The 20293-nt window shown below is 42.8% G+C and overlaps 1 protein-coding gene across 1 annotated transcript in view; it reads right to left on the reverse strand.

The window, feature by feature from the left end:
- TOX3 (TOX high mobility group box family member 3) overlaps nt 1–20025 on the reverse strand; it is a 146892-nt gene extending 126867 nt beyond the window's left edge. Inside the window, exon 1 of the mRNA XM_007947040.2 lies at nt 19939–20025. Coding sequence (XP_007945231.1) covers nt 19939–20025 — 87 coding nt within the window. The remainder of the gene's footprint in view (nt 1–19938) is intronic.
- Between the last annotated feature and the right edge of the window lie 268 nt (nt 20026–20293).

Below are 20293 nucleotides of genomic sequence, written 5' to 3' on the forward strand. Positions count from 1 at the left end.
TTTTTTTTTTTTTTTCAGTTTAAACCCTAAGGAGGAGCTCTGATGGTGTACTGGTTACAATATTTGGCTGCCAACCAAAAGGTCAGTGGTTCAAATCCACCAGCTGCTCCATGGAAAAAAGATGAGGCAGCCTGCTCCTGAGAAGATTTACAACCTTGGAAACCCAGTGGGGGTTGCTGTGAGTCAGAGTTGACTCCATAGCAGTGAGTTTGGTTTTTGGAAACTGTAAGGAGTTACCATGTCCTAGTTTCTACTTCAAAGGGTTTGTTACTTTTGCCCAGGTTGATTGTCCTTTCCTGGGTAAGCTATAAACAACGTGATACTTTTCCCAACCCTGTCCTTCAGCCTGCTCTGTGATTGGTATACACCTTGAACGGATTGATCAATGTGTTACTACGCAAATGAAGTGGCTGTGGACTATGCAAATGAGGTGACTAGACTACTGTGCAAATGAAGTGTCTGTGGCCTACCCAGAGAGGATTGGTCAGGAGGTGGCCCCTCACTAGGAGAAACCATGACTTAAAATTGACAAGGAGTTGCGTATTTAAATGCAGCCAGCCCCCTAGATGTTTTAGAAACAGAAGGAAGCAGGAAAAGAACAATAGGAAGAAAGAAGTCAAAAGAAGCAGAGAGAGGAGACAAGGAACCTCCTAAAAGAGAGGTAACGCAAGTTAATGAAGACAGAGACAGGCCCAGAAAGAACCCTGTGGCAAATTAGTGACGACCAACGGCAGAGTCAAGAGAAGCCTGTCCTCAGAATGCAGAAGTGGCCTGCACGGCCAAGAGGAGCTGGGAGCTGTCCTGAACTGAAGAAGGGAGGCTTTGCTTATATGCTTCCTGATCTAGATCCTAAGTTGTAGCCTGATGATCTTGACCCTAACTTGTACCTTGTTCCTTAATAAGCCACTTAACTGTAAGAACAGTTAGTAAGTCCTGTAAGCTGTTGTAGCAAAATGCTGAGCCCCCCGGGGGTGGGGTAGTGCTACGGGAGGAAGAGTGGCTGATATCAGAGACGCGTGGTACTACAGTTTGGAGAATGTGGGAGTCTGGGATATATTTGATCTCTGCCTCACAGGAATTGGTTTTGGGCTGATTCTTATAAAGTATTCATAGGAGCTCTGGTGGCGTAGCATGTGACTGCTACAGTCTTTCTAACTTAGAGTGGACCTTCCTTAAGACTCTGCAAGCACCACTGGCAGCACCTAGGAAGTTGTTAGAAATACAGGCTCTCAAAGCCTCCCCCAGAACTGTTATCGCATGCCCTCCAGTCCATTCCAACTCATAGTGGCCCTATCGGACAGAGTAGAACTGCCCTATAGGGTTTCCCAGGCTGCGATCTTTACAGGAGCAGATCTCCAGGTCCTTCTCCAGGGTAGCTGAAGGGTAAGCTCGAACCACTGACCTTTTGCTTACCAGCCAAGGACTTAACTCTTGGAGCACCACTGCTCTTACCCTAAACCTACTGATGTGCATGTTATCCAGCTCCCCAGGTGACTTGTATACATATTCAAATTTCAGAAGCACAGCTCTAGGAGGTCCTCATATCCAGAGAAAGACATTCAGTTTTTAGTTACCTTCCAAACCCCCAGATAAAATCAAACACAAAGCCTGTTTGGTGCTAACATGTCTTCATCAACACTTGCAAATCTCCCTTTTCAACAGAGAGCAGAGCCTTAGGCAAGGGAGGGCCCCATTGAGATTTCAATGACACTGTTTACTCCCATTGTGTTGATTTTTAGCATTTTCTTCTATATATGCAAAGTGATAGGGTTTTCTATTTGTGATAGTCTTAATTTCACAAGTCGTTAAGGGGAAAAATTCATTAAAAATATAAAGAATATTACTATGTGACTGGAATGAGGAAATAGCAAAAGCGTGGCAAGTCAGGTGGCACTCAGCAAACTTAAGATTGGAAAATCAATAGCAGAGGTCAGAAGACATCTTGCTGTTGTTGTTATGTGCCCTCCAATTGAACCTGACTCATAGCGACCTTTCCTCGGGTTCAGAGGCAGTATCACTAAGGAAGTAGATTGCCCAATTTTCCTTCAGAAGAGTGGCTGATGGGTTTGAACTGCCAGCCTTCTGGTTAGCAGTCAAGTGCCTTAGGCACTATGCTAACAGAGCTTCCCAGAAGACATCAAGGCACATTTATAAGTGGAAAGGAAAGAAAAGAGGAATGTTGGGAGCTGTCTCTAGAACCAAGAATGTTAAGCAGCAGGGCAGGGGTACTTATCCCAACGAGTAGACACTGTTCTCCCCTGGGTTTGTATGAAGGAGAGAACTGGTACCTAGGACCGATGAGGATGATAAATGAGAGAACAGTAACAGATATCATTGCTGTTCCTCTAAGTGTGAAAGAACAGAGAGATCTCTTCTCAGAAGAGGGTAGGGCTGGCTTGGTTGGACTATCCACTGTGGACAATGTCCAAGGGAATAAAGAGATGAACAAAGAAGGGCCCAGGCACCAAAAGAGAGCACAAATTTGTAGTAAGGAGAATGGGTCAAACAAACAAACAAACAAAACAAAACTCACTGCATTCTAAGGTGATTCCTACTCTTAGCGAACACGTCTTGGGTTTCTGAGGCAGTATCTCTAGGGAAGCAGATTGCCCAGCCTTCCTTCCGAGAAGTGGCTGGTGGGTTTGAACCACCAGCCTTCTGGTTAGCAGTCAAATGCTTTAGGCACTATGCCATCACAACTCCTAGAGTTTTCAATTACCCTATAATTGAGAAATGAGATTGAGTATAGAATGACACAAAATACACAGCCAACAAGAAAGGAGGCTAGTGAGGATAGAACACATCCTTGTAGTCAAGTTTGCCTAAAGAGATCAGGGTTAAAAAGAGGGCCCAGTGGACTAAGGGAGACAAAAGGCACGACGGACTTCATGTCTTGAGGAAGAAGAAACAATGGATAATGGGAAAATGAAGAGTCAGAGGTAAACTGGGTTTGGTCAAAAAGGAAAAGCATTTTAGTTACATTCAGAGAAGTTTAAAAAGTCTAGTTTGAAAAAGGGAGCTCTGTTAGCATAGTGCCTAAGGCATTTGACTGCTAACCAGAAGGCTGGCGGTTCAAACCCACCAGCCACTCCTTGGAAGGAAGATGGGGCAATCTACTTCCGTAGTGATATTGCCTTGGAAACCCAAGGAGGGGTCGCTATGAGTTGGGTCCAACTCAATAGCATATAACAACAACAGTTTGAAAAATGTTGACTGAAGACTGATTAGTGGTCAGAACTTTATGCTACCAACAGTTAGGACTTGAGAAACAACACTAACAGAAACTCAAGAGGTATTCTGAAAAGAAGAGAAATTTGAACCTAACACAAGTAACCAATTAAAATTAGGACATCGTGATCTGCAGATCCTGCAGAGAACATAAATCATTGGGTATTTTAAGCATGCCTAAAATAAAATCTCAAAACTGAAGGAAGGACTGGAAAGATACAAATCTTATCATTTCAACCTCTCTCACCACAAGAGGAATCTCAAAGTAACGAAAGAAAATTTAAACACTGGATGAACTTTAGAAAAATTAGAACAGTGTGGTTCATACAGCAGTCCCTGGGTAAATGGTTAACGTGCTCAGCTACTAACAAAGGTTGGAGGCTTGTGTCCATCCATACGTTCCTCCGAAGAAAGGCCTGGAGACCTCCTTCTGAAAACCCAGTCACTTCAAACCCAGTGAAGCACAGTGCTACTGTGACACGCGGTCCCAGTGGAGCACAGCGCTACTCTGACATGCGTGGGATCAGTCCATGAGCATCAGTCGACATCAACTCAACAGCAACCGCTGCTTTTTTAGTTTGTACACTGTTGGGCCCAGGTTATGAAGGAGTTGTTCAGCGTGAGGAATTTGCCAACACACGACAATGCAAGTGCAAGAAGGAGAGTTTATTAGCTAGTTCGAGCTAGGGTCCCTGCTCTCACTGACACAGCGGGTTGAGCAAAAGACCTCGTGCTCTTTTACTATCTCATTTTTATAGGAAAACATAGGGTGGAGTAGCACTAGGGTTAAGGGGTACAGATGATTGGTTGTTGCTAAGGGGTTTAGGGCAGGGGTCTGAGATGTTGGGGGACGTGTTGGAATCCCCCGGCTCCAAAGTCTACTTAGGGAATTATTATCTAGGGTGGATGCAGAGCCCTGATACATGGGAGACTTCAGGAGCCAGGCAAATCTCTGATACACTCTGAATCCGGAGGAAATCTCTGATACGTGATGAATCCGGAGGGTAGATAAAAGCTCTGAGGCATGGGGAGTGTTAGAACCCCCAACACTAAAGACTTCCGGTTAAAGATTTACCTGGAGGCCATTAGGACTCAGGCCTCACAACACAAAACCTCAAACTTAGACATACCAAGCAGGCCTTCTTGGACCTCATTTTTCCCTCTTGCTAAACTACTTACTGTTCTTTCCTATCCACTCAGCCCTTCTTTCAGTTACTAGATGTTCATTGGGGACACGACCAGCCACAGCAAAAACTACATTTCCTGGGCATCTTGGAAGGTTGGGCAATCTACTTTCCGTAGGGATACCGCCTCAGAAACCCAAGGAGGGGTCGCCATGAGTTGGATCCGATTCAACGGCAGTGAGTTTGGTTTGGTTTTTGGTTTGTAATCATAGGTGTGACCATGTAACTCAGTTCTGGCCAGTCAGATATGAGCAAAATGTCATGTGGCAGCTCCTAGAAGCCTCCCTTTATCCTGACCATCTTCCTACCTCCTGCTGCTTGGACTATGGATGATGACTGGAGCTTTACCTTGAACCACAAGAACAAGAGTCACCCAAAAACTGGAGGCAGCTTGGCTCCGATGACTGCAGAGCTGCTATACCAGGCTTGGACTAATTACCTCTAAACATCCTTAGGGAAAAGAGAAATGAACACCTACCTCACTTAAGCAATTGTTAAAACCAGTTGCCATCAAGCTAAGACAACTCATTGTGACCCCATGTGTGTCAGAGTGGAACTATGCTCCACAGTTTTCATTAAGAGATTCTTTGGAAGTAGATTGCCAGGGCTTTCTTTGGAGGCATCTCTGAATGGGCTCAAACCTCTGACCTTTCAGTTAGCAGCTGAGAGCATTAACCATGGGTACCACCCAACAATGCCAAGCCATTGCTACTGGTATATTTTTCTGTTACTTGCAATTGGTCCATAATTAATGTATTCCTCTTTGCCTGCATCATGATCTCCCCTTCCTTGACCCATTCTTCATCAACCTGGATTGTTGGATCAGTCATTTCAATACCGCCCCCCTTCATTCTTTTCCCTCAAGTCCTCTTCTTCTCCCTCTCCTGCCCAGTCAAGTGCCATCATCAATTCATCCGCACCATCCATTGCTCCATTCCTACCACCAATACATGAAATACTATGAAGAGTATTAAAAATAAAATCCAAAATTTTTTTTAAAAACCATTAAAAATACATAAATCCATTACAATTACAGGCTAGTTTCTTGTGGTCAGGAGGCCTGACTCGTCTCCTCTGCGTTCCCATTACCTAGAAGTCTCTGGCACATACCAGATCTGGTACCCGATATCCAAAAGTTAAACTGTAACCAGATCTGCTCAGCAACATTCATCTCTAATTTACTTCTCATCACATTTGCTTTTATGTGCCAGGCAGTGTTCTAGGTGATGGGCATATAGTGGTCAACAAAGCAGATTCCCTCATGCAGTTTACATTTGAGTAGAAAGAAACATGGACAAGTATCATTCAACCCCTTCCTCCCTTGTGCTTCTTTCTTTCCCTCAAGGTACTGTCCTGAAAACATCTTCTCAACTATCCCCTCCCTTCAAACTGTCATCCTCTACCTACCTACCTACCTACCCACCTACCCATCCACAGAGTTGTGCATACATATACATATGAAAACACATAAGCACATATACACACACTTATATACCTAAAACCAAAAAAGCAAACTCACTGCCCCCTAGTCATTTCCAACTCTTAGCAACTCCCATTGGGTTTCCAAGGCAGTAAATCTTTACAGACACAGACTGCCTCATGTTTCTTCCATGGAGCAGCTGGTGGGTTTGATCAACTGACCTTATATACATACATAGATTAACTAAATAAAACCTCAAACTTTTCACCAAACATTCTAGAACCTCCACAGTTTGGCCTCAACCAATCACAAGCTCATCTCTATAGATGGTCCCATGGGACCATCCTGAGGTGCAGGCCTCTAACAGAAATGCCTGGCTGGAATTCCCTCTCCCATTCTCTTGTCTCTAAAATCTCATTTTTCCTACATGTCCTATTCCAAGACTGATAGCCTCCATGAGCTCCTTTCCCGTGACCAAGCCATGCCCCAGTGAACTTCTCCCTCTTCTAACCGATTAGAGCACTTGTACCTATACCAGTCGTTGGCTTCAGCCTCTAACCTCACTCTTACATGCACATATTTACACAGGTACACCCAAACACACCCCTTTCATGGCAGAACACAAACTATACACACACCTGCCCATCCACTGAACTGGAGGTTCTTGAAGGCAGATCACATCTAATCTCAGTCCCTAACAAGAAGTGCATTCCTAATCAGTGCCTAAAACCTTTATTGCCATAGATCGAGTCATTCCCACTCCCAGAGCAGAACTGCCCCATAAGGTCTATAAGGCTGTAAATCGTCAAGAAAGCAGACTGCCTCATCTTTCTTCTGCAGAGCATCTGGTAGGTTCAAACAGCTGACCTTCCAGTGAGCAGCAGATTGCTTAACCACTGCACCACCAGGGTTCTTTTTAACAAGTGCTCACGAAGAACAAGAATGATGATCTCTGCACTAAATAAGCACAGGATCATCCTGGTTCCACACAGAATTCTAATAAGCATGGTCCTCGGAAATCTCCACGATCCTCAAGCTTTCTTCCTAGCCCACACCCACGTTCCCTGAGGTGAGGACTTCCACATCACCACTCTGCTCTTCCTTTGAAGAACCACTGTCTTCCACTCTCAGCCCATGCGGTTTCCAGGGGATGAGAGGGTTCCCCCATTATTGAGATGGGTATGGGACTTGGGGCCTAGGCATGAGATCCAAGCCTGTTCAATGAGACTGAACCCAAAGAGACCTTGTCAAAACAAGTGGGAAAGACACTCCCCTCTTGCGGAGGCTGAGCTGAGAGGATGTGGCTGGAGTGCTGCTGGGCATGGTTACCACCAGCCTGGCTGATGAAGAAGAAAACAGACGAAAGCAGAGCTAACACAGCAAAGTCCTAGTAATAGCCTGAGACTCTGGATCCAGCTACACCTGAAACCAAACTTACCCTAGACTTTTTGACTGAAGTCAACACAATCCCTTTTCTATTGAAGTCTGTTTGAGGACTTTTTCCCACTTGTATCTGAAAGAATTTTTACTAATACAACAGTTTTAACCCCTTCTCCATTAAATCTTTTTATTGGAATATTTTAAGAGGTAGGCATAAGGAAGCAGCAGAATACATCTACTGAGTTTTTTTTTTTTTTAATGCTCAATATGTCTAGATTTAACAAATCTTTCCCAGCCCACCCCCAAGACATTCAGCCTCCAACAACCACATATACTTCATAAAACTTTTCTAGTGAAGTCAGAATTTTGCACTTCTGCCCCCAGGAGATTCTTTTAAACAGAAAGTAAGAACTTTTATTACTCTATAGTACATCAAAATCTAAAAATTAGCTATAGAAATTGCCTGAAAAATCTCACAACATGTAACAGTTACTTACACTACATCCATTTAAAATACATTTTAAAAAAAACTTACGATTATCATTTTAAATATAATATTTCTATATACAATTTTGAAGAGCCCTGGTGATACAGTGGTTAAGGTCAGCAGTTCAAACCCACCAGCACCTCCACAAGAGAAAAATGAGACAATCAGCTTCCCTGGAAACTACAGTGTTGGAACCCTATAGGGGAAGTTCCGCCCACTCCCAGAGGGTCCCTCTGAGTCAAAATCTACTCCAAGGCAGCAATGGTCTATCCCTCCTCATCTTTTTATATACAATTTAACCAATGTAGAAAAGGCCATATTAAATTTGCAACATATGAAATAAAGGGCCCAGATTAAAATCTAGCTCTTCCATGAGTCTATATTGTTCAAATTTGTCTTTAGAGTAAAATCAAGTATTTCTTGATGTTGGTTCATTTTGCTCAATTTATGGACAACCAAGATACTCAAATTACTTTCTTATTAAAAAAAAGCAAATTAAATTAAGATTAAAGATAAAATGTTAGTCAAACAAGCCAGTAGTTGATATGTTTGACACAAACATGAAACATACTGAAGAGAAATGGCTTCCCTGAGAAAAGGATTAAGGATACAAACCTAGGAAACAAAGGAAACAAAATGATCGGCTGCAAAGGGAGAAGATAAAACCTGTCAGAAGCTCATGCAGACCTTGAATAAATGCCTCTACTATTTACGTTTTAAGCAGAGTTTTTTTGGATAGAGCTGAATCCACCTTCAAAATATATTTGAATTTATAAATATGCATAGCAAAAATCTGCCCTTTCTTACTAAACACTGGAAAAAAGATTCTCAAAGATATGTATGACATCATTAGCATCTGATAAACTCCATTTAGAAATTACACCCCTGACATAAAGGAGAAAAAAATCAAGAACTATTGTAATTAATAAATGGCTGCCATGTTTTTGGTTTTTTTTAAATTGTGATCTGGGTGAAAATTTACAGAGCAAATTCACTTTCCATACAGCAGTTATATACACTTTGTCTCATGACACTGACTACAATTTACCCCAATGCAACAGCTCCCCTCCTACTTCCTCCAGATAGTTAGTTACCTCTTCCCTCTTCCCTGTATCCATTCCTCCATGCACTCCTGCCCTGAGCTGTCTCCCTGTGCATAAGCAGCCCTTCTTTCTCCCATGATTGTTCTCTCCGAGGAGTGTATCTACCTCAGGTAAATGTTCAACTCATATGCCTCTCTTTTGTTTCAGACCTGAAGGACAGCTAGGGGCCATAGTCTCAGGGGTTCCACCAGGCTCTATTAGACCAGCAAACCTGGTCCCCTCCCCTTTTTTGTCCCAAATGATTCTGAGTTTTGTTCCACATTGCTCTCCCTCTCTATCCAGGATCTCCTACATAGATCCCTCTCAGAGTGATTGACGTGGTAGCTGGGCATCATCTAGTTCTTCTGGTCTCATAGTCGTATAGGCTGCAGAACACATGGTGTACCAGTCACTAGGACTAATTGTTTCCATGAATCTTTGATTTTCTTCATTTTTCTTTGTTCTTGACTAGGAGAGACCCATTTTTGCATCTAGATGGCTGCTTGCAAGCTTTTAAGATCCCAGTTGCTACTCGCCAAAGTAGGAGGTAAAACAATTTTTGTGTAGTATGTTACTGCCATGGTTTTAAATTGTTATTTCAAGTTTTGCATCGTTCCTATTTAATAACAATAATTTAAAAAGAATTTTTCCAGCATCTATGTAACTGTATGCACATATATTGATATATATAATAAAGCGCATAGGGGCAACAGTTATGGATACTTCTTATACATATAACCAAATACCTCAAGAGATTAGATTTCTGGGTTTGAAAGATTAGGATCATAGTCTCATGGAACATCTCAGTCAACTGGTATTACATAGCTCATAAATGTTCTATATCTTAATTTGGTTAGCAGTGTCTAGGGTTTTAAAAAGCTTGGGAGTGGCCATTGAAGATAAAACTATTGATCTCTACCAATCCACAGCAAAAGCGAAAGAAAGAAAGATAAGACTCAATGAAGAAACTAGTCTACAGGACAAAGACTGTACATGAACCATAGCCTCATCTACCCTGAGACCAGAAGTACTAGATGGTGTCCAGCTACTACTACCAAAAGCTTTAATCAGGGCTACAATAGATGGAGGAGCTCTGGTGGCATAGTGCCTAAGGCACTTGACTGCTAACCAGAAGAAGGCTGGCGGTTCAAACCCACCAGCCACTCCTCAGAAGGAAGACTAGGCAATCTACTTCCATAGTGATACTGCCCGGAAACCCAAGGAGGGGTCGCTATGAGTGGGTCTGACTCCCCAACACATAACAACAACAACATGAGAACAAATGGTCAACAATTACTTTAAACAAAGATAAGAATGTAAGGGGGCAGGGAAACTAGATTAGTGAAAATGCAACAACCAGAACAGAAATAATGAAAATGTCAAATAATGTGAAGAGTATAACAAATGGCCCCAAACAACTTGCATAGAAATCGTAGAGTAAGACTATAAGCTGCCATGTAAACGTTCACAGAAAATGCAATAATTGCTAAGAAAAAGTTTCTTCTCCAAATAATCATTAAAATAAAAACAAAAATCCAAACCCACTGCCATCGAAGTCAATTTCGACTCATAGTCACCCCCTCATTGGGTTTCCAAGGCTGTAAATCTTTACAGAAATAGATTGCCTCATCTTCCTTCCTTGGAGCAGCTGGTGGATTTGAACCACTGACCTTCTAGTTAGCAATTACCCACTTTGCCACAAGAGCTCCATAATCGTTAAAATACAAAGGATATAACATGTGCACACACATTCATTCTTTCCCTCCTTCCCTCCATCTGTCCCTTCATCTTTTTTACACCATTGTTCTAATAGTGCTGTAGGCATTTCACAGAATCCCACATATTACTTCCCCACTAACTGGGAAGTTTCAAACACCCATCAATCCTCAAGAGCGAAGTATGTGTCCTTGCATCTCCTCTTTTCATACTCATGGAGGAGCCCATAGCTCTATTACATACAAAAAGACTAATTTCAGTCTCAAGTTTCTCTTGGGTTCCGGTGTGCAGCTGGAGTGACTAATGAATGTCTCTGTGGCCATATTTCACCAAAATATCCAAAATCAGCTTTATCTTTTCTCCAAAACTAGGATCTGTTCTGACCCCTCTACTTCTGCTAACCATTCTTCCAGATCCTAAGTTCAAACACTGAGTCATCTCTGCCTCTGCTTTCTCTCTTCCCAAGTTACAGAGATGCTTTAGCCCTCCTCTCCATATTCCCTAACCCCAACTCAAATCCTTCTCACACTGTATCTCAACAGTGTAATGGCATCCTACCTGGTGTCCCCACCTCCAATCAGGTCCTATGCCAATAGTCAAAAAGTCAGATCCCATCTGTACGGAGTACCACTCAAACCAAACCAATACTGGCCCACTCAAAATTCTTCAAATGCATTTGGTAGCAGACACTGTGGATTGTCTCCAACAACCTTCTTCCCTTGCTATCTATCAATACACCAATTATGCTCACTTGACAATGTCCCCACCCAGCCCTAGAGGATGAAATCCCATGAGCCTAAGCCAATCATGGGAATTTCCTTCCTCTTCACCAATGACTGGCCTAGAATGGACATGTAGCCCATTTCTGACCAATAGAAGAGGGCATCTAGTGGAACTCCTTCAGAGTTCTTGGTACAAGATACACAGGAGGAAGAAGTGTTCTCCTGCTACCACTCTTGCCACCACCAAGTGTCACTAAACCGATGCAGACCACACCAGGTGACACTGTCAGAGGGGGGTGACACTAAAATGACTGTCAAAATTTTGTGTGTAGTGCTTCAGCAGACATTTATTATTTCTTATACAAATATCCCTATAGTCAGTTACAATGTAGCTACAATGTACAAATACCTACAAGGCTTAAACTCTATGCTAATTACTTCTTAAACTTTCTTTTCCTAAAAACAATTTTTTACTGCGATTTAGGTAAAAGTTTATAGAGCAAATCTGTTTCCCATTCAACACATTTGTTTCACGATATTGATTGCAATGTCCACAACGTAAGATCACTCATCCCATTTACTCCTTATTTTGTTGTTTCTATTCTTCCTTCTTTCTTATATATTCCTGCCTTCTGAACTTTGTCCTTGGGGAAACACTGCCCTTTTGATATTGAATGGTTAATCGTTCTAAGGAATGGGTACCTCTCTGGTGTTACTTGTTCACCTTATAGATCTGTCTACTGTTTGGCTGAAGGCTGAGCCAAGGGAATGAGTTCAGTTTCAGGTGACCAAGGGCCATAGCTTCAGAGGTCCCATCTGTCTTTCTCCGACCAACGAACCCGGTCTTTTTTATGAATGGGTTTTGTTCTACATCTTTCTCTCTCTCTCCAGGACCTTCTAACGTGCTCCCTTTCAGAGCAGTTGATAGTGGTAGCCAGGCACCAGCTACTTCTTCTCGCCTCAGGGTTGTAGAGGCTGAGGTCTGTTTCCATGACCCATCAGTCCTTTGGACTAACCGTCCACGTGTGTTTGATTTTCCTCACTCTTCTTCGGTCTGGACAGAGAGAGACTGAGAGTTGTACTTTAGCCACTGATGAGCTTTTAAGATACCAGTTGCTACTCACCCAAGTAGGATACAGAAAATTTTCTTTGTGCACTGTGTTGTGGGAATTGACCTTTGTCTCCCAGACTAGACCATGGTCATGAGGCCCCAGGCTCTTCTGGAACCTTCCAATGAGCTCTGGTCAGAGCTATCATTATTACCCAATTACAATGACACTTTAAAACATATGGTTTTGTCTGCATGCGCTACAATCCACACTATTGTTTTCATTGCTGTCAATGTGTTTATAGTCGCTGATTTTGTCAAGTTTTCTGGCATTTTAGTTACAATATTGTGGTAATTACTATTTGTGAACCTGTATCAATAACTTTTTTGAGAATTAAGTAGTAATTAAAGGAAAAGGAGAAAAATCAAAAAAAGCCTCTGCTCAGTTACTAATGATGTCGTAATAATGTAATTCAATGCAGAAAGATTTAACAAAACAATTCTGTTAGTATTCATATAATCTAAGAAATATTATATTTACACAATTTATAACTCTATTGCTCACATATTATTCTATGACTAAAATTTACAATAAACATTACTAAGGATTCTGAATGGAGAAGGTCCATGGAGGGGGCTGATAGCAAGAGTTATTGCCCTGGGTGACCCGAACTCTAGTGACACTACTACCTTGCGTCCCGCTTTGCATGCTATCACGTGAGGATGTAATGTCCAGAGGTGTAGCAGTCAACATGTAATCAAGACGAGACTGCTGGAACTTTAAGGAAAGTAGAAGAAAAGATAATCTAAGAGGGCTCTTGAAGAAATCACTAAACCATCCAAAATAGCCTGAGTCTGCCTACCTAAGGTAGCTCTGGTGGCGTAGTGCCTAAGGCATTTGAGTGCTAACCAGAAGGCTGGTGGTTCAAACCCACCAGCCACTCCTCGGAAGGACGATTGGCCAATCCATTTCCGTAGTGATACCACCTCGGAAACCCAAGGATCGCTATGAGTCTTCTTTGTAAGAAAACAAATGTCCTTATGGTTTATACCACAGTTTGTTGATATTTGTTACCTGCAGCCCAAAGCATTTTAACTGATACATTCAAAGAGTAAATCCTTACCTTATAAGCAAAAACTCTCTATGCCATGCTACAAAATGTGGTCTGCAGATCCATAGCTTTCTATCACTTGGGAGTCCCACCCTTGACCTAGGAACCAGAATCTCCAGGGATAAGTTCCAGATGTCTTTAACAATCATCTCCAGGTGATTCTTGTGTACACTAATGTCTGAGAAACACTGCTTCATGATATGATCACAAATTACATCTTTCAGCTCAGCTACTTCCCCACAGTGAGTTGCACTTGGTCTCCACTGTCCCAATGACAGCAACCTCACTCCTCATATCACTAAATTTGAGCATCATTTCTTGCCTATCTATTGTCATCTCTCAGAGGGATTGTCCATACTTTTCAAACTCAGTTGCCTCCTGAGAACAGAGATGAATACATACACTAAATGTGAGAAACAGGGAATGAAGAGGACCATGATGAATTGTGGAGCACAAGTCCATGTGAAAGGGTAACCAGTAGAAGGCACAATGCAAGATTTCAGGTCCAGTGCTGGCAAATTAATGAGATTGCCTTAAGAAAACTAGAAATCCAGATTTGGACGTGAAAGCTCCTAATTCTTAGATACAGATGATTAACTGAATTTCTAAAAATATTTGCAGGTTAAACAAAACAAGTCCTCAAGTTGGTTCTGCATCCAGGCAGTTGATGAGCTAAAGGAATTGGTTCTTGGAATTATCTACATAATATTTTGAGTGCTACAGCCACTTACACAGTTGCTAACATCTTATAAAATGACTATAATTAATTCATTTGCTGTGTGTAGTCCCTTCTGAGCACAAGGTTTTCATCAAACTTCTACTGCTTGGGGTAGCAAAATAGGGACTTTGTGGATCTCTAATTAGTGGCAGCCGCAGGACTATTTTCTCCGTTAGTCACAGATCCAACACTTAGAATTGTTCTAAGCTGCTCAGTGCCTACAAAAGTGCTTAAAATACAAGAGGGAAAAACATGAATTGACCACACAACAACAACAAAATACACAATTAAAATAATAGGTGCTTAATTAAATGTCTATAAAATGCAAACATGTCAACTAATTGGCATCAATTCAATCCATTATGGATAACAGATATGGTATCATCTATTAAGTGTAGGATGTGGGTATATTTTAAAGTTTGATATGCTGTGGCAGGAAGCCCAGATTATAGTGCCTAAAGCCTGAAAAGTCCTTAAAAGGCCCCGAGTGTCAACTTGAAACTAACCATCCTGACTTAAGTCTTGTCTTCTGTGATCATAAATTTCTTCAACCAGTTCTATTCCTTGAGATTGGGTACTCCAAAACAAAGTAGGATCTTTAGCCTAAGACACTGTTTTCAGCTATGGCTGCACACTGGAATTGCCTGAGAAGCGTTTAAAAAATATTAATGCTTGGGTACCATCCCCAAAGATCCTTACTAAACCAGTCTAGGGTAAGGCCAAGACATGTGTATCTTTTACCAACCCCCCCACGCCTAACTAAGCTATTCTAACATACACCAGAGCTGAGAACCCACTGCTCCAGAACAAATTTTAGGAACATTCTCTAAAATGGCAATCTTTCCAATGACACCATCTTGTTGACTAAGTTTTCTTTCTACTGCCAAGGCCTGGAGCAAAGGAAAATGATGATTGAACAAGAGTTGACTAACATTTTCTGTAAAGGGACAAGGAAGTATTTTAGGCTTTGTGGGCAGATGATCTTTGTCACAACTACTCAACTCTACAGGTAGAGCACGTAAGCAGCCAAAAACAAGACATAAACAAATGCATAGCTGTGTTCCAATAAAACTTTATTTATAGACACTAGAATTTTAATTTCATTTAATTTTCAGACATAAGATAATATTCTTTGATTTTTCTCAGTCATTGAATAGTAAAAACCACTCTTAGTGAGTCATACAAGAGAAAGCAGTGGGCCACATGTTGTCTGTGGGCTGCATTTCAGATCTGACTCGACAGCACATGCTGTTGTTGTTGTTGTTGTGTGCCATCAAGTGGGACCTGACTGATAGCAACTGCTCCTTGGGTTTCCGAGGCAGTATCACTATGGAAGTAGATTGCCCCATCTTCCTTCCGAGGAGTGGCTGGTGGGTTTGAACCGCCAGCCTTCTGGTTAGCAGTCAAATGCCTTAGGCACTACGCTACCAGAGCTCCCTCGACAGCACATAACAACAGCAAATCTAGAACTATTTCCATTGTCCTGAAATCATATAAAACAAATGACAGAATCCAAATTATCAGATGAGAATTGTATTTAAAATGGTTGGACTCTACTTCCTCCACTCAGTCAACTTAACTACCCATGCACGAGTGAAATGGTCTACATAGTTGAGCATAAACCATAAATGAATTGCTGAAAAATTATTTTTGGATCCTCATCTGCATATGAATTTGTCTAAGACAAAACTTGCAAAGAAGCAGTGAATCACAGTGTTTTGAGGGTCCCACAATTCTATTGGTATCTTAATTTGCTGCCAACATTTAAAATTCAGGATATTTCACATAAAACTCCAGTTTATCATTCTTTTGAAACAAATAATTACAAAATGCAGAGGTACTGGGCTCAAATGTTGGCATGGCAACAATCTACTAGGGCAAACAAGGCCACCGCCTTTAAATGGGGCATGTTCTTCACTTCATCGTAAACCCTGCTTTCATATAGGTTAACCACTCTGAAAAAGGTAAAAAACTTGATTCCGTTCCTCTTATCCTTTAAGCTAGCCAAGATGTATGTGGTCTGCAGATCCATAGCTTTCTATCACTTGGGAGTCCCACCCTTGATATAGAGTCCCAATGAAGTGGAGTCAAAAGTACAAACATCAAAATGTCTTAATTAAGCAGAGTGATTTAAAAAAAAAACAACACTTAATAGTTACAAAGCAAGGCTTGGTAATGAGGAGCTAAAAGGGAATAAAAACATAGGACTAACATACATAAGAGTAACTAGCCAATAGCCGTATTTTTAAAGAAGAAGGGGGCTAAGAGTATGCAGAAAAAGCTAGTAACTTGTAATTAAAGTCTAGTACAAGTTCATAATTAACTCACTATGTGATTTCATTTCACTACACCCACGTTAAATACAGTATCTTATTTTGGGGTGGCAGACTTCTGAAAACTACATGCCAACCAATGTCTGAATGTTATTTTCTTACTGGCAGTAAGACAGACCGAACCAGAGCAAGAAAAATTCCAGATATATGGTCAGTGGTTCATCAATTCACTTGAGTGATATATGGCTTTTTCTTTTTTTTTCAATCTATAGCTATTAGCTTAATTTGAAAGCTACATCAGAAAAAGAAATGTTCAAACAGATTTTCCACTTGAAATTAAAATGGAAATGAGCCATTAGGAAATAGAGATGACTTCAAGTTTATACATCAGTGGCTGGTTCATGAATTATTAACTGATTTTAATGATCCTGACTATATTTTATTTGAAGTTATTCTACTACTTGCAATGACTTTTGAACCCTCAAAACTCTTTCATCCATTCTCCATAGACATAGTACACTTTCATGGGTGCTGACATTGAAAAAGGATCCATATTCTCACAGAATGTAAAGATAATACACAGGCATATAATTTATACAAAGGACTCTGGGCATTTGTTAAAGAGAGAAATGAATAAAGCCCTATTATTCACGGTTTGTAAATAAATGTAAAGATAAGTGCTAACTTTTCACATGTTAAGCCTGGAGCTGAGGGCTCTCTGTTTCTTCTAAGGTCTCCCAGATGGCCGTTAAAACAAGAAAAAACACAAACATACTTTCTCTGAAATCTATTATTTCTCATCAAGAAAGATAATACACATCAACAAAAGTTAAGTCTTAAGAGATGTAATAATTTCAGGCGTTTTCAAATAAAATAAACGCATGCCTTTGTATGCTACTTTTTACATTCTCAATATAAACCTAAACTGAATAGCACCACTTCAGACACACAAGTTAACTGTGAACCAAAATGCTATAAACTTTTAATTAGCACTTGCTGTTTTATACCCATAAAGCTAATACTTCCTCTTCTACTACACTGTCTCTACAAAGAAAAATTAGGGAAAATAAAATTGGGTTTTCACTCCCGCAATTAAGAATGGGAAAATATATTGCTGTGGCTAACTTTAAAGATTGTTTTTACCTACAAGGAAGTAAATGCAAACATTCCTAAAAATAAGCACAAATTTGATTAAGTGCTGTATTTAACTTCCATCGTCTGGGTTGCACACAGCACTTCGGACCACCAGATAGCTGAATTGCTAAGAAAGCAAGTTATTTCAGGCAAAAAGAGCTGCCTTAAGAAAATCTGACAGCAAACCAACTTGCGTGCTTACACCTGAAGTTGAACAACATCTTAATAAATGTGTTTTCAAGCTTTATATAGCCTCCCTGAAATAAATGTTCTGAGTTTAAATGGACTCAAAATAGCCTTTCTCAAAAAAAAAAAAAAAAAAAAAGACACACACAAAACACCCACAATTTCCTCTGGTCCCTTGAAGTACTCTTGGGATCCCAGTGAACAGAGATTTGCCACGCATTGCAGTGACTGGATTAGTACAATAGGTTTCTATTTCAGTGTCATTCGAGTGTTGCTGATCTTAAATCAGAGAAAGCAGTAGTTACATTAGGCAAGGTAATGGCTTCCAAAACCAAGAGCATGCCCAGATAGGCAAGGCTTGCATACACAGGCGAGGTTGTAAGGAGATAAATAATACCCCACTGGAACAATTAGGTGGCTTCTCAGGAACACTACATACTTAATTAGGCTGCCTAAGTCCCTGACTGAGCATGCATAGGGGACTTTTTGAAGCATTTAATAACCTAAGTAAATTCAAAATCAGAGGACACAAACTAAACCTTAATTCCAGCTACAGGGATGGGTCTTTCTTTGCTTCTCTTTAAATGCTTAACGAATCACTCTTGGAATTCTGAGAGCTTGAACGCCTCCCCCACCACCACCACCACCAAAGAGTTAGAATACATGGAATAAAGTCCCCAAGTTCTATCCATGTTGGGAAGCCTCTCAGTGCAGACGCGGTGCTGGCGATAGAGACACAGGGGTGAGCGCAGGAGAAACTTAATGGTCTTTCACAAACTTCAGCACTGGAGTTAGGAATGTTGTTGTTGTTATGTGCCGTCAAGTCAACCCCGACTCATAGCGACCCCTCCTTGGGTTTCCGAGGCAGTATCACTACGGAAGTAGGATTGCCCAACCTTCCTTCCGAGGAGTGGCTGGTGGGTTTGAACCACCAGCCTTCTGGTTAGCAGTCAAGTGCTTTAGCCACTATGCTACCAGAGCTCCTAGGAGAAACCTTAATGGTCTTTCACAAACTTCAGCACTGGAGTTAGGAAAGGAGTATATAAACAAACAGAGAGGAACACTGCCTCCATAGGCACCGGGCACTGCAAACTGTGCCTCACTCTAGATGCAATTCCTCCTCTTCCTGTTATTTATTCATTAGTTTTGTATAGCACCTTTCTTTCAACTGGTTCCTTATTTCCTCCTCTGTTATCCAAGCAATCATAAACAAACTACAAATTGAAAGAAAAGGGGGGGCGGTGGGAGGAGCAGAGGGAAGGGGAAAGAAACCACATTCAAAAGGCACGGGCCATCCAGAGCACAGCTCTTTCTCTGAATATCCACCTCGGGGTGATGTTTCGCCCCAGCTTAGCCCTGGGGGCTTCGGGAAGAATAGAAAACTGGAGGCCTGGCACAGGGCTGCGGCTCCCACCGAACTCGCCGCTCCGAGGTGCGCCAGTTGACCTGCTGGGATCCACCCTCGGCCACCTGAAACGTTCATTCCCCGAAGTTGAGGGAGATGGCGGAGGTGGGGTGACCCTCGAGCGTGGCGTGGAGGTCTCCAACACTGATTTCCCCAAAACGCAAAACTTAACACATCCCCTCCCCAAATAAAAAAAGAGAGGGAGAGAGAAAGAAATATGAGACGCCGCTGGCGCTAACTCGGGAGGGGCGGGCACCTCCGTACCCGTGGCCCGAAGCGTCCAAGAGAGAGGGCAGCAAAGGCCACCTGCGGGGGTCCCACTGCTTCGTCCCCTCCCGGTCTAGGGCACGCTCAAAAGTTTGTTCCTTCCCTTCCCTGAGCGACCCCGGGTCCAGTTCTCGGGTGGGCGGAGGCGGTAGGATGGCCTAGGAGGGGGGCGAGGTCATCTGACCGCAAGATCAGGGACCCCAGCGTCACCTCCCCAGCTCCTTAGGGGGCTGAGCTCGTGTTTACTAATAACAACAAAGAATCACGGACGAGTCCCCTCTTTCAGTCCTCGGGCAGCTCTCAGCTTCTTTGGGGCAGCAACGGGGAATTGGGAGCGATAGGAGTGGCGGAGAGGCAAGGGAGAGCGCCAGCAGAGGGACAAAAAGAGGGGGTGGGAAGGGCGCACAGAGGAAAGAAGGGGAGAGTTGGACAGAGACGAAGGCGCTAAGGGAATGAGTGGAGAAGGAGCCAAGAGCGTAAGGAAAGAAAAGTGCAGCAGGAGGTGAGCGGGAGCGCGGGACGCGCCCAGGATGGAGAGATGGCCCCTGCCCGCCGCCCCCGCTCCAGCTTGGTCACCTTGCTGTAGCCGTAGTACCCCAGGCACTGCGCGAAGTCCAGGCCGGCGGGGTCCCCGGCAGCCGCGGGGTAGAACCTCACATCCATGCCGGAGCCGGGCCCGGGGCCGGGGACCAGAGCTCGCCGAGAGGGTTGGCTGCCTCCTCGCAGTCGCTAGATCCACCGTCGGGGGCGCCCGGCCGGGGACGCCCAGGAACTGTGCACGGGACCCGGCGCTGGAGAGCCGCCGCGGCCGGAACCTAGGAGCCCGAGAGCCGCGGCCGCAGCACACAAAGGCGCGGCCACGCGAGCCGCGGGAGAGCGGGAGGCGGCCTGGGGGACTCGCCCCGCCGGGGCACCGAGACGGCGCTGCGCG

The sequence above is a fragment of the Orycteropus afer genome, unplaced genomic scaffold (assembly GCF_000298275.1).
Source record: "Orycteropus afer afer isolate SDZICR_OR568_19922 unplaced genomic scaffold, OryAfe1.0 scaffold00009, whole genome shotgun sequence".
Classification (NCBI taxonomy): Eukaryota; Metazoa; Chordata; class Mammalia; order Tubulidentata; family Orycteropodidae; genus Orycteropus; species Orycteropus afer.